Here is a 20,281-nt window from a genome sequence, read left to right as displayed (position 1 = left end):
CAGCTCTTAAATAATATGGCTACTGCAGATCTCATATCACTTTCCCCTTTTATACTAGAGCCTGTCTTAATAATTTTAACATAATTCAATACAACCATATGTTTATATGTTCATTATACAAAATAATTACTAATTTTTTAAAATTATAAGCCACTGGCTCTTAAAACAAAAATATATTTAAAAATATATTTTAAAAATAGAATTTCACCAAAATTAAACAGACATATTTCATTTAATAGAAACATTAGATTTAAAATTAAATTTACCTTCTAAACTTATCTTTTTTGTCTTTTAAATCATCAACTTCATCATGTGTGAACAGATCAGCTATACGTGTAAGAAGATTTGCATTAATACAGTTCATGTTGCATGGGGTAGCTACTATGGCATTCATGTTTTTGTGGCAATATTGAATACACTGTTCAACCTAAAAAACACAGAATAGAACAAATGATAATGTCATACCTTTCAAACATCAAATTCATCAAAAGCCTAATCCATGTATTTCTATTTACTAACTGGGTTTGCCTATTTGGTTTAATCTGCCCTTGCAATGTGGTCCAGCAGGTTTAATTTGTAAACACACAGACAAACCTAGCAACATTATTTTCAACCTTTTCTATTTCAAACAATAATGTACCTTTTATGGTTGTGGCAGGTATGGTATAAACCTTAATTCTGTACCTTTGAGTAAAATACATACAAGTGACTTTCTAGTTAAACTTCATTATAATTGTAAGCCTCCATTTCTTGGGGTAGTAGAACCAAACCTTCAGTCACTTAAAGGCTTTCTTACTTGTGTTAGATTTGCTCTCTGACTTCCTTCCCCTCCTTGCAACCTAAAGTGTATTTATTTACTTTAAAAGCAAAGAGAAGTAGTCACTTATTCTTTGAGATATTTTACCAATAGCATAAAAATTATATTTTAGGATGTATATTTCAAAACTCAGTGTAAGGACTCTGTTAGTCTTCACTTTTGTTCTGGAACTTTTCTCTGAAATAATACCAATTGGTTGAACAGGGAGAGGCTAAGAAGTAGAAAGAACACTATAACTAATAAAATTAGTAAAACTCCAAATAATTAATCAAACTTCTCTTCTGCCAACCATAGCAAAGGTGTATTCTGTCCTATATAGTTTTACCAGAAGCTAAAAGCAAAATTTATTTAAAAATTAACCACAAAATATCAACCACAAACATATAAAATTATTTGAAAGAAAAATAAATGTATTAAACAAAATAAAAACAAATATATTTAACATTAGAACTTGAAATATGTATGTACACATATAGTATTTTTATCTTTCACCAGCTACTCTTAAGCAATAGTCATGAGCTCCTGTGATACAGAAAATCACAGCACTTAATAGTTGGATATTGTTCTTCATTCACTTTTTTTTTTTAAAGTATATATTTATTTTTTTAGTTGTAGTTGGGAGAAATATCTTTATTTATTTTTATGTGGTGCTGAGGATTGAACCCAGGGCCTCACTTGTGCTAGGCTAGCGCTCTACCACTGAGCCACAACCCCAGCCCCTTCATTCACTTTCATAAATGAAAGACACATAAGCAAAACATGAAATTACTTCAATAGCAAAACAAATATATTCCAATTAAGCTTCATTTAATTTGGTGGTAGGGCAAACCCCTTTGGGGGTAAAGTTTCGTCTAATAAAACACTGAGCTACTTCTTGAGGATTAATTGCTTGCTTTATAAGCATAACACATAAAAACCTAGTTGTCTTAACCCTTTCCCAACAGAACAAAGTATCTCCAAATGTGCAATTTATTCTAATGAAATTACACTCGTGGGCTGAGATTGTGGCTCAGTGGTAGAGTGCTTGCCTAGCATGTGTGAGGCACTGGGTTCGATCCTCAGCACCACATATAAATTAATAAATAAATAAAGGCCCATCAATAGCTTAAAAAGTTAAAAAAAATTACACTCTTGAATTAACAACAACTATTTTAGTAAGAGGTCCTAAAATTTTCCAGACATTTGAAGAGATAGGGGTGAGGGGAAAGCCTCAAGGGAAGTTCTTGAAGTTTTTAAAATTAATACTTACTAATGAATCCATTTTCAAAAATTCGGAGGAAATAAGAATTGAAATGACATTTCCTGGCTCTAAAGAAAAAGAAAAGAAAAAATATTAAAATTTCCTTTTGATTTGTATCTCAGTCTCCTCAAAATAGGCTCCTTCTCTCCTTAAAAGAAGATGTTACTTTAGTAAGAACAATTTAATTTAACCTTTCTTACGCTATAAGGCTTAAGTACATAAAATAAAGAAAATTCAATGTTAATACTTACAGTATACAGAAAATGCACAGTAATTTTTGTCCTGGAATTAGATTTGTATTAAGTACAAAGATTCCAACTAAAGATACGACATAAGCAAAAGTCAGAGTGAGAAAATATTTAAAATAATTAATGAGAGCATTTGGTATTTATGAAGTTATTTAAAAAAGAAGTTCAGTGCTGGTTATAAATGAATATTTAATTTAAAAAATTCTGAAGCTGGGTATGGTGGTGCATGCTTGTAATCACAGTGGCTCAGGAGGCTGAGGCAGGAGGATCTTGAATTCAAAACCAGCCTCAGCAACAGTGAGACCCTGTCTCTAAATAAAATACAAAATAGGACTAGGGATGTGGCTCAGTGGTTAAGTACCCCCACTCCCACCCCCACCCCTGCCAAAAAAAAAAAAAAAATTCTGAAAGCTAATAAAAAATTTACTACTCCAGAAATACTCAAGTTACTTCCTAGAGGCATACTAAATGAGCTTTCGGGCATACAGATAAGGAAATGGGGATGCTGCCTGACACAATTTCAATAAACCTGCCATCCCCCATGAAGTATATTTAAGAAGAAAAACTGATTTGCTACCATTCTAGTACTATAACAATCCTTCTAAATTCTTTTGTGCCAGAAAACATTCTTGTATTAGGCAATAACTAAAGTAAGCATTCCAATCTTTTCCTAAATAAGAAGTCTGGTTAATGGTTCTCAAATGGAAATGGTGAAAGGAGGAAGCAGCTGGTGAAAAAGCTCTTCAGGAAATTGTAATGTACACCATTTCAGTTAAGAACCAGTGGCTGGATTATTAGAGATTAAAGTACTTTTTAAGTATTAAGATGTAGTACTTTTCCTGATGATGATAATGAAAACTGCTTTTATAAAAGTTTACATTTGTAGCCACTTACTGAAAGTCAAAGATAACAGAATGACTAGCTTTGCACTATTTCTTTCACATATGTAAATATGCTGGAACAAACAGCATTTTTTTTTTTTTTTGATACCAGGGATTGAACCCAGAGGGCCTTAACAACTGACCCACATCCCCAGCCCTCTTTAGTATTTTATTTAGAGACAGGGTCTTGCTGAGTTGCTCAGGGTCTTGCTAAGTTGCTGAGGCTGGCTGTGAATTTACAATTTTCTTGCCTCAGCCTCCCATCTGCTGGGATTACAAGTGTGCACCAGCACGCCAGGCTCAAACAGCATTTTTTTCTCTCTACATTTTTTTTTAATTTCATACACATATACATAAATACATAGCTGAACGGTTTAGAATCTCTCTACTCTGGCTGAAGGTTCTGATTTAGCAATCTTGTATTTTATACTGTCAGTATAGACTTATTTTCTAATAATGAAGTGGTGGCTCAGTGGTAGAGCACTTGCCTAGCTATGTGTGAGGCACTGGGTTCGATTCTCAGCACTACATATAAATAAATACATAAAAGTCGATCAACAACTAAAAAAAATATAAAAAGAGCTTAAAAATGATACTGCTGTAAATAGCAACTCTAGTATACAGAAATACTTTATTAAACTGCAAGTGTGACTTCCTACACGAGTCTATTCCCATTAAAGATCGTTATTTTTGCTATCATTGAGGACATTGGGTCTCAAATTTTCTGTCTCAGAACCCCTTTATGATCTCAAAAACACAATACTAAATAAAGAGCTTCTGTTTATGTGGGTTATATTCATCAATATTCCACATATTAGAAACTATGAAAACAGAAAATTTTAACAAATTTATTTTATTCATTTAAAAAGAGCAGTACTATAAACCTATTACATGTTAACATATTTTTGTGAAAGATAACTATACTTTTCAAAATAAAAAAAGTAGAGAGATGAGCTTCATTGTTTGACATTTTTACAAATGTCTGACTTAATAGAAGACAGCTAGATTCTCATATATATTTCTTCATTGAATTTTTGGGTAACCTTCTTTGATGTCACACCAATATCTACTGAGTGGTAGTTTCTTCTGGGTTAGTTGCAATGGAATCTGAAACCATATCAACGAACATTTTCTGCTCTGTTAAACAATTTATCTAGGGCTGGGGATGTGGCTCAAGCGGTAGCGTGCTCGCCTGGCATGCGTGAGGCCCGAGTTCGATCCTCAGCACCACATACAAAAAAAGATGTTGTGTCTGCCGAGAACTAAAAAAGAAATAAATATTTTAAAAAATTCTCTCTCTCTCTCTTTAAAAAAAAACAAAACAATTTATCTAGTACTCTGATTGGATCATAAACCCATGAATGATTTTTTTAATACACTGTGTAGTAGACACCCGGAAAATATTAGCTAACTGGTGAGACATTTCACTCTATAATATGTATTTTAAAAAATCACATTCATTAATATAACCACCAATCATATCTCATCAGAAACATCTTTGAATATTGAGAAGCTGTCAAGCACACAGAAACAGATAAACTTTCCTAAATTCTAATTCGCAGCTTGAAAGTTTGGATTTTATCACTGACAACAAACACATGTTTTCCTTTAAGCAATTAGCTAATTCTCAAGAAAATATCTGCCAAATACCTAAGTCTAAATAATCATGATTTCTGTCAGTTGCTTTTTCAATTAAAAATGGTTTTCTGCTTTTAAAAAGCAGTTGGTTTAGTTCATGACTGAATTGCACAAGTATTTTTCCTAAAGACAATCATCATACCCTGGGGTGCAGGAGAACACTTCCTTTTCTATCACACATTTTTTTTTTTTTTTAAATAGCACTAGGGATTGAACCCAAGGCCTTGTGCAATGGAAGCACTCTACCACTGAACTACATCTCAAGTTCTTTTTATTTTTTGAGACAGGGTCATGTTAAGTTGCCCAGGTTGGCCTCAAACTTGCAATCTCCTGCCTTAGCCTCCTGAGTAGTGAGGATTACAGGTGTGCCTCACTGTACCCAGCCACACAGAATATTAAAGAAGGTGTGTGTTAAGGGTTGAGATTTAATAAAATAAATAATTTTTATTGCTTCATCAAGAACATTCTTAAGTGAATCTATATTCCCCCCCGCCTTTTTGGTACCATTAATCGAACTCAGGAGCACTCAACCACTGAGCCACATTTCCCCAGTCCTTTTTTCTATTTTATTTAGAGACAGGATCTCACTGAGTTGTTTAGCACCTCACTTTTGCTGAGGCTGGCTTTGAACTCGCAATCCTCCTGCCTCAGCCTTCAGAGCACTGGGATTACATGCGTGTGCCACCATACCGGGGCTTTTTTCCTTGCTCAACTATGAGTGTATGTGTTAAAAACAATGACTACTACTACAGTTTCGTTCCTGTATCTTGACTTGGCATAAAGGTCCAACAGTTTTGCTCACCACTGCTTTTGCACCATTTGAGCAATCCTTTCTCTCTCTCTCTCTCTCTCACACACACACACACACACACACACACACACACACACACACAAAAAGATAAATAACACCTTGGTATTTTTATGCTTTGATCTTGTGTATCTTTTAAAAGGGTCTCCAGGACCCCAACTGTCCACAAGTCATATATTAAGAACTGCTGGGCAGGGGATGTGGCTCAAGCGGTAGCGCGCTCGCCTGGCGTGAGTGCGGCCCGGGTTCGATCCTCAGCACCACACACAAACAAAGATGTTGTGTCCGCTGAAAACTAAAAAATAAATATTAAAAAATTCTCTCTCTCTCTTTAAAAAAAAAAAAAAGAACTGCTGACCTACAGACCTATTAATTTGCCAAGAATTTACTATAATTTAACTAAATTTCTAAAAAAAAGATATGAGGTATCAATTTACCAAAAGGCTGCTATAATAAAAGCATAAATATTAATATTCAAACAATTTTCTACATTTCACTTTTGGCCTGAAAGAACTACCAGGTGACACACAAATTTCACCATAAAAATAAACAACAATTTTCTTTTACCTAAAGTGGGCATCTCACAATCTTTATTCTCCTTAGTGTTTCTTTTAACATATTTTATCAACCAGTTGAAAATATGAACGTCACAATGAACTGAAATGTCCACCTCTTCCCAGCGCTGGGCATCCATAGATAAATATTCAGCAAAGTACTTCATTTCTGATATCAAAAGATCTCGTGGGCAAATAAAATCTTCTTTCAAGTTTTTTCCTTCGTCACATACATGGATCACCATGTTTGGCCTTCATAAAAAATGTTACACAGAAATAAAATTATTAGAATTTTAGAAGAGGATCCAAGAATATTGACATTTAGTGGAGGTATGAGAACAAGATTTTTTGAAGACTGTGACCACAAATTAGTTTTTTAGTGTTTTGACGTTCAGAATTTTTAAAAAATGTCTTGTTAACCTGGTTATATCAGATTAAAACTAATTTTAGTAGGCTACTGATTTAATAAAACAAAAATATTGTTACTAAGGGACCAATAATTTACATGGTTTAAAATTTTATTTCAAATTATATATTATATAACAAAGTTTATAAAAATCATACCAATTCCCAAAGAAAAATTAAGTAATATGTTTTAATTCTTGTGATAAACTTAAAATAGTTCTTTTACATGGTTATGAGTGTGCAAGGGAAATAATAATTAAATATTAAAATGTTCATACTTTTGAAAAAGGAAAAGCAGCTAAAAGTATTCATTGAAGAATCAAATTACAAATTACCATGGCTTACTTAGTTTTGTTTTTTTTAAATAAATATTTTTAGTTGTAGATGGACACAATACCTTTATTTATTTATCTTTATGTGGTGCTGAAGATTGAATCCAGGACCTCACACATGCTAGATGAGAACTCTACCACTGAGCTACAACCCCAGCCCCTTACTTAGTTATTTTTAACAGCAAGAAAGTGTGCTTCTAGGCATTCCTGAAATGTACATTAATAAATGTAGTTAAAAGATTCTTAAGACTACAGTGTATTTACATATTTAAAATACTTTAATAAGTTCAGATAAAGCATCAGAAACTTAGCTTCAACAATTATATATACTTAGATTTTATTTTCTTTGAAAATCATATCACTTAAAAAAAAAAATCAGTGTGATCCAAATCTGCCTTCATGTCATTACAAAGAGAACAGAATAAATAGGAAGAAAGCACTGTACTACAATATGAACTTATTGTATTTAATTGAACTTCACAAAATTGGATAGAAAAAAATTACATTTTATGTAAAATTGGACCGGGCTATCAGAAAAAAAGGATTATAATCAATGCTCTATCAGTTATAAGAATTAAAATAAATAGCTCTTCCAAAGAAATTATGGTCAAAATATAAATAGATAATACTATTATAATTAAACATAAAATTTCTGTGGCTTTTTGGACCACAATATAAAATATTAGATAATTCCAGTAAAAAAAAAAAAAAAAGTACCTGGGACTGGGGTTGTAGCTCAGTGGTAGAGAGCTTGCCTAGCACTTGTGAGAAACTGGGTTTGATCCTCAGCACCACATAAAAATAAATAAAATAAAGGTACTGTGTCCATCTACCACTAGAAAAAAAAAAAAAAGTACCTGGAAAATGTTTGTATCCTACAAAGAAACTTATCAACTTAAAAAACCTATGTGAATAAACCAATAATCACGGAACTGTGCACTTTTAAGTTTTTTTTTTAATTGTGGTAAAATATACATACCATAAAATTCACCTTTTTAAAAAAGTATTTATTTATTTATTTTTACTTGTACTTGGACACAATACCTTTGTTTATTTATTTTTATGTGGTGCTGAGGATCAAAACCAGGGCCTTGCATGCACTAGGTGAGTGCTCTACCACTGAGCTATAACCCCAGGCCCAAATTCACCATTTTACCCACTTTTAAGTGTACGGTTTCATGGCACCAAGTACATCCACACTGTTGTGTTTATCATCACCACTACCCACTTCTAGAACTTTTTAAGAAAAGGTGAATTTAATGATATACAAATTATGTATTAATGAAGTTGTTATTAAAAATCTATCAAAACTAAAGATTCATGAAGGAACTCTCAAGGATGATAAAAATGTTCTGTATCTTGATTTAGGATAGTTATACGGCATACCTATTTGTCAAAATTCAAAGTAAACATTTAAAATACATGCATTTTACAACACTATAAAATATAAAAACTTGCAATGTATTGAAAAACAGTCTAATACTAAATGTTTATATAATGAGTAATTATAGTCAAATAGTTCTAAAATAGTTGCTTTAAATAAAGTTGGACTACTAATGGCACAGAGACTGTTCTTTAGATATAAAAATTTAATTTCCAAAGTTTTACGTTAATAAATGTTATTTGTAATTTTACAAATATGAAAATAACTTTTTAAAGATGGCAAACTATAGTCTAATTTATAAATAACAGGAACAAGTCATATGTTTAGGTATTAAGTAATTGTTTACAACTCAACATGTAAACTAAACTAATTTCAACTATTTTAGCAATTGTGTAATGTAAAATTTCTGAATTATGGTAACTGATGCATATTATCACTAATTGTATATTTTATAATTTAAAGTTGATATTAATATTAAATCTTATCTAGCAAATAACCAGCCTCCTACCCTTCAGATTCTTCAGTCTTTCCTCCACCATTACGAGTAGTACAATTTTCACTTTCTGAAGAACAATTCCTTGTGGAAGCTATACTATGTCTTCCTTAAATACAGAAACAGACACATACAAAAGAAAAGGGTGGGGGGTTAGCGTTTCTAGCTGAGAATGGATTTTTACTTACTGAATGGTAATACTGTAAATGCATGGTTTCCAAGGCTAGTTAAAGATGGTATTTGTCAAGTGGCATTTTTCATTATGTTAATATTTTTAAAGGCATATGGAAGAAATAGTACAAAAAGTGAAGCACAAAATTGCTAAAGTTACCATGAAGTTTTCAAAAACTACTGATGTAATAATAATAAGTACAAATAGGGGTCAAATGTCTCAAAGCCAACAGCATAGTTTTCTCTTCCTGAAGCAAATTCTTATATCAATACTCTCTGACTACTGCTGCTGAGATCAACTCAGTACACTCTGAGGATTTCTGATATTAATTATTTCCAGGAAACATCTTTTCTATCTTACCACTGTATCATTTGAATCTCCTGTTAACTGCAGTAAAAAGTAGTTGTAAAAAAGATTATGTGAGAGACAAGCAAGATTCTCTCAGTAGGAAAAAAACAGAAGTAAAAAAATAGGTCAAATTTCTTTAAAATAAAGTAAAAGAATATTCATAGTGAATAATAAATAATGTATGAAATAACTAGCCCAACACACTGTAGTAAAAAATTTTGATATAGTTAAGATTTTGTTTTGGAAATAGTGTTTGACTTATATAGCAACAATTAAGAAGTTCTTAAAACACAGAGGACAATTATAATTATTAAAATACGAGAAAATACAAACACTAATAGATGTTTATATTAGCCTTTAAACAAAGAAAACTTGATTGGAACATAAAATTCCACAGAGTACTGTATTTTGTTTTAAAATCTTACCTGTCTTAGAAACTGCATCCTGACCAACTGGAGTCTCCTGAAAATCTCCCTGTGTGTCAAGAAGTGAGGTTTTGATATATGTAGCTAAAGTTTCAACAGGACTCTCTCCCTCCATTAAGGGATAATACTGGTTGTCAACAGGTGAGTTGCCACTGCTCTTCAATTCATCAAACCTTTTTGCACACTGTCATGATATAAAGGGAAATAAATGAAACTTAAAAAGATATTTTCTTACCTACTATTTGAAGATATTTTCCTTTAATCATTTTTTGTAAGTGAATATTGATCTATTGGTGACATCTACAACGTTTATATGTGTTTCAATAAACAAAGGCCTGTGACTTTTTTCTCTTTTAAAATTCAGGGTAGAATTCTTTTTAAATATGCATTAACCCAAAGAAAAAAATATTTAAACTCATGTAGAAAAATGAAAACTGTCTTTATTCGCCATATTTCTTTTTGATATGCATATATTATCAGTTGAAAATATTAACTATTTAGTTAAATACTTGCCTTTTATTTTTAAATGAGTTTCCACTAGGAATAAGATCAAATTCTAGTCTTTAATGGAAAGCAAATCAAAAAGTATCTGATTTGTGACACTAGCTTTTCTTTATTAATATAATAGTCTGTTTTTTACCTACAGTAAGTTTTCTCTTGACTAAAACAATTTGTAGTAACACTTCTTCGCCACCTATTGGGCACAGTCTGCTCTAGGATATTTTACTTAATGGATTAATATTGTTCACGAAATCAGTTTAGAAGGTTCAGGTTAGTATTTTGGGAAAAAAAATACAAGAGTACAATAGATTAGAAAATTCAAGAGTGCATTGAGCTAAGTCTAAGTAGTCCTTTATGAAAATGTTTTTTCTACGTGTTTACTAGGTCACAAATATAAAATGCCTTCCTTACTGTAAGTCTTCGTCAAACACTGTTAAAGCATCCATTTTTAAATCTCCATCAACATCAATGTGGATGGCAAGTTAGATAGCAGATCAAGTAATCTGGGGGGTGCAAAAGGAGAAAAATGTATACTACGTATATGTATATATATATATATATTAAATGAATAATATGCATTAGTAATTAGGAAAGTGCAAATCATTCATTTATTATACAAGTAATTTAACAAGTACCCACAAGATATCAAAATATCAAGCATTACTTTAGGTAATGACTGTTTACATGGTTACTATTACTACAAAGAAATATCTACCCAAGGCTTAGTCCTTTGAAAAGTGAAGTTTTAACAAAGACATTTGAAGTGCATGAATCTCATGAAAAGAGAAGGGGGAGACCAGCCAGTGGACAACCTGAAAAGAACTAGGGGAATGGAAGTGAGAAGGGAAAGGTGAGATACTGAGGGATGAAATTGACCAAAGTATATTTTGTGCATAAACAAATATGTAACAACAAATTCCATTATTATATATAATTATAATGTGTCAATTAACTTTTTAAAAGTCTTTTAAAAAATCTTAAGTTGAATAAAATAATTGGTATGATAAGTGAGAAGCATAGAAAATTTTTTTTGTGTGAAGACAAAAGTTGTAGAAATGTGCTGGGTATGGTGGCACATGCCTATAATCAATCCCAGAGGCTTGGGAGGCTGAGGCAAGAGGAGCACAAGTTTGAGGCCAGCCTCAGCAACTTAGTGAGACTCTGTCTTAAAATAAAAAAAAGGGCTAATGTAGCTTAGTTGTAAATAATCCTGAATTCAATCCCTGGTTAAAAAACAAACAAACATAGAGATGAAATCAGGGCAAAGAAATAAAACAAATGCTGTAACATCATTACAAAAATGTACATGTACAAATGTACATGTACAGGATCAAAAGAGAAATTGTTTAACTAAATCCACTTTTCCTACAAAATGAGATTATTCTTTGTAACACAGAGAAAGTGGTAGGTAAACATTTTTCCCCCCAACTGCGATGAAGACCCTGTCTTTGTATATTTATTTTACTTTATTTTTTGGTAGCTAAGCTTTTAAAACAGGGATTCTTTTGAAATCTTTCAAGTAAAGTTTATACTCATATTGGAAATAGCATGTAGATTTATCTTATTTACCATAATTTACAGTCATTAATAATACTTAAGTGAGAAATTTATGAATTCTTAACATTTGAAATTGATACATGACTGCATAAAAAAGCACATGAACTGTAAATAATTAATTATATTGTTAGATATTCTTTCATGTTTAAGAAAAACTATGGGGTATCTATAAACAAAAGAATGAGGTTGGACCTCCTACTTCACATCTTATACAAAAATTAACTCAAAACAGAACAAAAGATAAATTAAAAAGCCAAAGCTATAAAATGCTTAGTTATAAACATTTATAAAACAGTTAAAAATATTTGTAACCTTGGATAAGGTAGTGGTTTCTTAGCCATGACACTAAAAGCAAAAGGAATAAATGCTACCTAAACTGGATTTTATTAGAATTAAAAACTTCTAATTGAAGAAAATGAAAAGACAATCCACAAAATAGGAGAAAAATATTTCCAAGTCATATATATGACAAGGGATTTGTAATACAGAATATATAAAAAACTCTTACTAGCAAAAATTAAAAATTTAAAACATGGCCAAAGGATTTAAACAGACATTTCTCTAAAGAAGATGTATAATTGGTTAATAAACACATGAAAAGATGCTCCATATCATTAGTAATCAGGAAAGTGCAAATCAAAACTGCAATGTTTCATTTCACACATGCTAGGATGGCTATAATCAAAGACAGATAATAAAATTGAGAAGATGTAGCGAAATTAGAAGTCTCATCTATTTTTGGTGGGAATGTAAAATAGTACAGCTACTTTGAAAAAACTAGATAAGATTATTTCAGCTAAGCTAAACACTTATCTAAAATTTTAAAAAATAATTTATACTTTCTCTATTTTCAAATCATCAACAAGTCATCTCTGAAATGGAAAAAAATTATAACACAGGGAATTAATAAGAGAATGTTCAAGAAACAAATAGAATTTTCTTATCTACCAAATATTGAAATAATACCAAAATTAAGTAAGTCAACATGAAAATGTAGTGGGTTATTAGATAAAGAGATCAATGGATTAGAATAATACTTGATATAGAAAGTGTAAGGATCAGGCATACAGGTATGTTGATAGGAGAATATAACATAAATGACTTTCTAGTGGGCAATATGACAGTATTAATAAATGCCTTAAAAATGCATGTGCCTTCTGATCCAGATATTCTGCTTTTGTGATAATCCCCAAGGAAATGAAACTAAGATATTTGTTATAGTGGTACCATAGTAGACAAAAAATTGGGAAAAATGCCCTAAATATCCAACAAAAGGAACTGATTTACTGGGCTTGGTGATGCATGCCTATAATCCTAGAAGACCCGGAGGCTAAGGCAGGAGGATCTCAAGTTAGAGGCCAGCTTCAGCAACTTAGTAAGATTCTGTCTCAAAATTAAAAAAATTAAAAAGGTCTGGGAGGGAGGTTAAGTAGTAAAGCACTTCCCTAGCATGTGCAAGGGCCTGGGTTCAATTCCCAGTATCAGGTGGTGAGAGGGGAAAAGGAGGGGTGAATGTTAGCTCAATGATTATGATATGGCTCAAACAAAAGCCATTAAATGTTACAGAATTCTATTATTGACATATAAAGATATTTACAACATGATGTTTTTAAAAAAACAAGTACTGAAAATAGTACATTTGTTGTATGCCCATTTTTAGAATTCATACAGGTTCAGAAAAGAATTGGGAAGAAAATATATAGGTGTCAACTGCTTGATTTAGGTAAGGTCAGATTTTTCTGACTATAATTCTTATTTTTTGCATGTTACTTTTGGTGTATGTATTCATTTTCCATTGTGGTGCTGAGGTTTGAACTCAAGAGTATGCTAGGCAACATTCTCAGTGTAGCTGTGTATGTATTCTTTAATGATATGTTTCATTTAAAGTTATTAATGTTATTCTGATATATACTTAAATAAACATTTAAAATTTAGTAGTACTAAAAACACTGTGATTCACATTCAGTTGGATTTTAGTCAAAAAAATTTCTCAGTAAATTTAAAGATAGTGGGGCTGGGGTTGTGGCTCAGTGGTAGAGTGCTCGCCTAGCATGCACGAGGCACTGGGTTCGATCCTCAGCACCACATAAATGTAAAATAAAGATATTGTGTCCACCTAAAATTAAAAAAAGAGTAAATATTATGGAGTGATAAAACTATTAATTTTCTTAGGTTTGATAATGATACTGTGATTATGTAATAATGTTCTTATTCTAAGGATATGCAAGCCACAATCTATAGGGATGAAGTATCATGGTGTCTAAAACTTATAAGTCCTAGAAAAAAATTATACAAAGAGATAAAGAAAATACCTATAATTGCTGGACCTATTTAACGGAAATCAGACTACTATACTATTCTTTAAACTCTTCTGTATGTTTGAAGGCATTTATAATAAAAAGTTAGAATAACAGATGAATTCAATAGTTTCTCCTGTTTTAAAACCTAATGTAAAAATCAAAAAGGTAATATATAAATTAGGAAGCAATGATATACATTAAAAAATAAATTCTCTCATGATTTCACAATTACCTAAATATAGCTGAAAAGCAAGTTATCTCTGTGGGGACTGGTTTTCTCAGTTGTAACAGCATAGGGTGAAACTTCATTCATTCACTGATTTGACACCTATATTTTGAGTGTATATGATGGACCAGGCAGTTGAGTAATATGCTTTAAATTTATTAGAGAAAATTACTATCATTTCCACTTGTGTAATTCTAAGCATTCCTTGTACCAGCAACAGTTCTGAGGTGTTTCTCAAACTAGTGTTCATGATTGAATTATAGAAATATGTGTTTCCTCTAAGAATTTTTCATTTTAAGTTTTGATTCTGAGGATAACATTAATAAGATCATCTAAATTATCAGGATGATAGAATATTTTGAGGCCTATTTGCTTTTCTGTTTACAATTAAATTGGTACCAATAAATATTTCAATTGTCTATGGTCAAGGGGGGCATAGAAGAGATGCATCAGTGCCAAATGAAGGTAAATAATGTCATGATGTATCACAAGACTTCCCAGTAGGTTAAAGAGAAAAGCTGAATTCAAAAATATCAAGTGGGTTAATATATAATTTTTACAGTTTATATCCAGTCAGTCATATAAATATGTGCATACAGTGTTTATAAATGCATATGTATTATAAAATTTGAATTGCTTTCTCTTACTTATTGGTTGTTTCTTTAAACTGCTCATTTTTTTTTCTGATTTTTTTTTTTTTTTTTTACCCAGGAGATATCTGGGGGGATGTTATTTACCTCTTTAGGTGTTAATCCAGGTACAAGCCTTGCCACAGTTTCCCAGTTGATGGTCTGAGGGATTCCAATTAATGGATAAAGGATCATGTCCAATACCATTTGGTTGTTATTGTTCAGGAAATTGTTGTTTTCTGAATATCCACGACTCATCTTTTGGAACTAGGGATAAGGAGGATAAGCAGCTTTATTTATATCTGAAATTTCAATGTTTTCAGAAAATTGTAAATTAGTTATAATGCATTTCTAAAAATTATCTAGTTGGGTACAGCGGTGCACACCTGTAATCTCAGGTATTCAGGAGGCTGAGTCAAGAGGATCACAAATTTGGGGCCAGCCTGGGTAGCTTAGTGAGACTATCTCAAAATACAAAAATAAAAAGGGCTCTGTGGTATAGCTCCCCTGGGTTCAATTCCTAGTACTACAAAACAAACAAACCCCAAAATAAATTTAAAAACTGCTACTATATAAAGGAAAAATAAAATTTACTTAAAATAAACTCAGATTATTTAGCCCAAATCTCTTCAAATATAAAAGCATCTGAATATTATGATTTCATAAATGGATACATAGGATGAACAGATGGATAAATATTCAATAAATGCATAACAAAGTATTAATGGTAGAATCTAGGTAATGGATTTATGAGTGTTTACTACAAAATTCTTTTAGACTGCTGTATATTCAAAATTTTTCACAGTAAAATGCTGGGGGGATGGGATATAATTTATTTTCCTTAAAAAAATCTGTTAAGTGTGCCTAATTTATACTTATTAGCAATCCATAGATGATATAACTGTGAAAAACCCAAACACATAGCTTGTTAAAATTAAGAATTATAATTTCATTCTATTCCTAAGTAATATTCCCTTAGTTTTTCTATGACTGAATATCCATTCTACAAAAGATGAAGGTACAATGAAACTTAAAATTTAGGCTAAGCATTATAGTCATTGTGCCTTGTGATTATTACTTATAAATGGTAGAGGAATTATATCAACAACTATAATTATTTTTACATTTTGAAACAACTTTTCTTTGGAAAATTCTTCATCCTTCTTGTCTTTAGAAGCAAAGGCGACAACTGGACTGATAAGGTTCAATTCTTACACACAAACAGACACACTGCCACTTGTATAAGTGGCCAATAACCCCCTCAAACATATACTCCTGCAGAGTGGAGAATTCCCAGGGTTCCTACCCATTTCTCTTCCATCACAATCTCTACTTAACCCAGGAGACCTTTAAGAACATATCCACTGCCTTATATCTAAATCAAGGGGGTCCAAGTTTTCAGACAATAATATCACCAAGTAAAAGGCTCTAGATGGCTTTCCACATGGATGTAATTCAACATACATTTAGTGGGTCCACCTCTGCCAAGTATTAGATATAAAAGTTCCTTCTATGACCATGCCATGTGGTCCCAGTCTTCAAGGAGTTTATGCTTTGGTGAGGGATATTAGTAGAAGAGTATATTTTAAACATCATATTAATATAATTTTGTATAAGAATCAAAGCAGAGGGAAGCCATGGAACAGCAGAGGAGGAACACATTATGGCTGTTATCTACTATGTATCCACCAGGAGCCATGGAACTGTGTTTAGTCTTTTGCATGTTATTTCAATAAATCCTCATCCCTATAAAGCAGGTTCTTTCCAATTTTATAAGATTAGGAAATAGGCTCAAAGTTTAGTGATTTGTATAAGGTCACAGAGCTAGTAACACACACACACACCAAGGATTCAACCTTAGGTAAAACTGACTCTCAAATCCATGTTCTTTCCAGTCTATATAAGAGGGGAGGCACTGAGATGGGAATGATGGTGTTTAGGGTAAGGAGATACAGATGCTAATTCATTACGAAGCTAATTATGTTTAATTAAACAACTTTGAAAGCTTTTGCTTGTGAGGTGAATGGGGGAAAAGGCTGTGGGCTTGGAAACTAAAAAAGTTACCCATTCAAATTTAAACATTTGAGGAGACTTTTTATGTTAATGTGTTTCTGAGGCACTTATTTTATTCAAACATTTACTAAGGAGAGGGGCTCAGTGGTGCATGCTTGAAATCCCAGTAACTTGGGAGAGGCTGAGACAGGGGAATTGCAAGTTTGAGATCTCAAACTTGCAATTTGAGACCTCAAAATTAAAAATAATGGGGCTGGGGATATAGCTCAGTTGGTAGAGTGCTTGCTTTGCATGCACAGGCCCTGGGTTCGATCCCCAGCACCACACACACACACACACACACACACACACACACACACACAAAGGACATTAAAAATAAAAAAGAGCTGTGGATGTAATTCAGGGATAAAATGCCCCTGGGTTACACCCAGTTTTAAAACAACAAAAACAACCAATAAATAAAACAATAAAATAAAAATATTACTAAGCCCCCACTATGTGCCAGGCACTGTATATGAACTTGGATCATGAATTTACAGATGAAAATAATGACAAAGGTCTATGACTACTCATATATATGATTTATCTGACATTGGATTCTAGGTTGAAAACACAATATCTGAATATTAGCTGTTTCTATGGGAAAATATAGCCTATTTCAGGATAAGAAGTACACAGCAAAGCTTCCACTGACAGGCCAATACAGTGGAAAAAGCAGTGTACACAAGAGTCTGAAGCTCTGGATTGAGTTCTAGCGTCAATGGTACGTTATTGACTCTTATTGAACTGCAGTTGTAAAATTAGGTGATGAAACCACCTCCGACAGCGAAGAGATTCAAAGGGATTGTTTTGTGAAAGTACTTTGAAGTTAACGCACATCACAAATGAGATGCAGCATACAATAACAGCACCTACTTCCTAAGACTGTGTTCACAGGTGTTGGATTATAGTAAGCTTACAGTGTAACTATGACTAGTACTACATAACTGTTAAATAAGACACTGGTATAACATATGAGGTGGCAGGCATCATAGCTATCCTATATGTATTTACATGGACATTAAAAAGAAACACATAAAGAAAAATATTAATCTTCCTACCAACCAGAGATGTACCTTATTGAAGGGCCAGTATAACGTAGTGATTATGAGTGTAGATTCTGGAGTCAGATTGTCCAAGTTTGCATCCTGGATCTACAACTTAAGGTATTATCTGGTTCAGATAATTTCTGTGCCTTACTTTCCACATCTCTAAAACAAAGAAAACAATAGTAGCTAGTTCACATATACTTTTGATGAAAAGTACTACCTGACACACAGTGAGGACTGTTTGTAGGAGTAGCATTACCATTTCTGAGATTTTTAGATTAAACAGATTCATAAAGATTAATATGATGGATAAAAGGAAAGACAGTAATATCCTAATGAAGTAAAATTGAGTGAGTTGTAGATGTTAATCCAGCTTTACCTCTCCTAGTAGTACAACCTGGAGCTTCAATTGTCTCACTTATATGAAAAACAATAGCTACCTTTTGTATTATTGTGAGAATTAAATAACATTATGAAGCACCAGCACATCTTCTGGCATACAAATTGTGAGAAGTAATTTACTGCTATCATTATATCCCTCCTTCCTACTTTAGCCATTATTGGCATAAAAATTTCCCACGAATTAGTTTAATAACTGAGTGTGACACTAAAAGTCAAATTACCCTACTACTAAATCCACTCCCATGCATAAAATATCAAAATTTTAAAACATTTAAAGTAAAACATTATTTGCCAAAAATCAAAATTCTATTATTGAATAGTTCACACTTGTTAAAGAACGGTCCCCCCCATCCCCTCCCTTATTCTCATATCTTGGTTTATGTATACGTATTAGATTTAATCTACTACACACAAGACCATGACAAGCATCTATTTTTTTTTTCTTTTTTGAAATAGAAAAGGTTCTTGTAGACAAGAGAATTTTCCCCGCAAGGCAGAGACAGGATGCTAAGAGAGTGCCCAGTGGGGCAGGTCCGAGGCCTTTGGTGTAACAGGGGCAGTAACACTGAGTCACCCTGGACCAGAGAGAAACCTGGAGCCGGATTTCCTGACCCCTGACCACCAAGGAGAATCTAGGGAGTTGGCTTTGATCCAGAGGGAGAAAGTAAAATCACATCCCACACCCAGGTTGAGTGGGTCAAAGCCCTTCAAACCTCGGCCCGCAGGCTCCCAGGGCGGCGCATCCTCGGGGCACCCCCCAGCACCCTCGAGGTTCGGCTCCACCCGGTGTGGGCGCAGTCTCGGGGGCGGGGTGGGTGAGGAGCAGACAAAGGCGCCGGGCAGCGGGGCGAGGCGGGGACAGATGCGGGACAGAAGCTGGGACTCCGCTGGTGCGCGGGCGGGACCGCGGCAGGGAAGAGAGCCGGCGGGTGGCGGGAGTCTGGTCGGCGGGCTGCGCGGGGCGCGGAGGGCTGCGCGTGAGGGCGTGAGGGTGCGTTTGGGAGAGCGGGACTCCGGCCCAGCTCACCCCACCGGGGTGGGGACAGCGACGGTACCCGCTGGCGGCGAGCGGTACCGCCCTTCGCCCTATTTCCTGCTCCCGGCGGGAACCCGAGCCCTCGGGCGTCTAGCTCACCTCCACAGGCCGCGGCTCACCTGCAGTGGCCGGCGCCGCCCGCGCTCGCGCCAAGAGGCCCCCACGACCCAGCCCGCAACCCGGGCCGCGTCGCCCTCACGCACGGGTCCTGGCTGCTGGCAGGCGGCAGCCTAGCACCAGCGCCGAGGGGCGGGGGAGCGCTGGGCCCGAAGCTGCCCGGCCAATCGTGGGCCAGCGCCGCCGTGGCGGAGCCAATGAGCGACGAGCTCCTGCGAGGCTGGAGGCCGCGGGACGCGCGGCGGCAGCGGGCAGCCTTCTTGCCTTCCCCTTCCCCCCTCCCTGCATTTAGCTCCCTGGCTTGTCGCAGTGCAGCGTCCCCACCCTCCCAGCGTCTTGTCTCTTAGCAACCAGGTCCTCGTAGCCTCGTCTTAGGTGATCAAAATTGAGTCTAGAAGAAAAGGGGGTATGTGGAAGATAAAGGAACTGGAATTAAAGAATGAGTGAAATGGTTCACGGTACCGGTCATTGTGGTGTATCTGCTTAGGTCACCGGACACTAAGGGTGTCTTGTGTGTAGCATTGTCTGTATCGGAAGGCATCACTTAAGGAATTTAAATAGCTCTGAATTATAAATTCGGTTTTCATACATTAATAGATTTGGCAAGGCTGTGTTAACTGTGGTGAATACCACGACTGGGAATCTAGTAAAATGTACAAGGCTCAAT

The 20,281-nt window shown here is 34.2% G+C and overlaps 1 protein-coding gene across 1 annotated transcript in view; it reads right to left on the bottom strand.

The window, feature by feature from the left end:
* Positions 1-19,647, bottom strand: part of Sanbr (SANT and BTB domain regulator of CSR) — a 48,099-nt gene extending 28,452 nt beyond the window's left edge. Inside the window, exons 1-7 of the mRNA XM_026387211.1 lie at positions 19,597-19,647; positions 15,067-15,225; positions 9,746-9,929; positions 8,816-8,909; positions 6,200-6,438; positions 2,067-2,125; positions 267-427 (exon numbers count right to left, since the gene is read on the bottom strand). Of these exons, the coding sequence (XP_026242996.1) occupies positions 267-427; positions 2,067-2,125; positions 6,200-6,438; positions 8,816-8,909; positions 9,746-9,929; positions 15,067-15,216 (887 nt within the window). The 5' untranslated portion in view covers positions 15,217-15,225; positions 19,597-19,647. The remainder of the gene's footprint in view (positions 1-266; positions 428-2,066; positions 2,126-6,199; positions 6,439-8,815; positions 8,910-9,745; positions 9,930-15,066; positions 15,226-19,596) is intronic.
* Positions 19,648-20,281: the final 634 nt, after the last annotated feature.

The sequence above is a fragment of the Urocitellus parryii genome, chromosome 12 (assembly GCF_045843805.1).
Source record: "Urocitellus parryii isolate mUroPar1 chromosome 12, mUroPar1.hap1, whole genome shotgun sequence".
Taxonomy (NCBI): Eukaryota; Metazoa; Chordata; class Mammalia; order Rodentia; family Sciuridae; genus Urocitellus; species Urocitellus parryii.
Note: the sequence above shows the minus strand (reverse complement) of the source record. Positions and strands in the feature narration are given on the sequence as shown.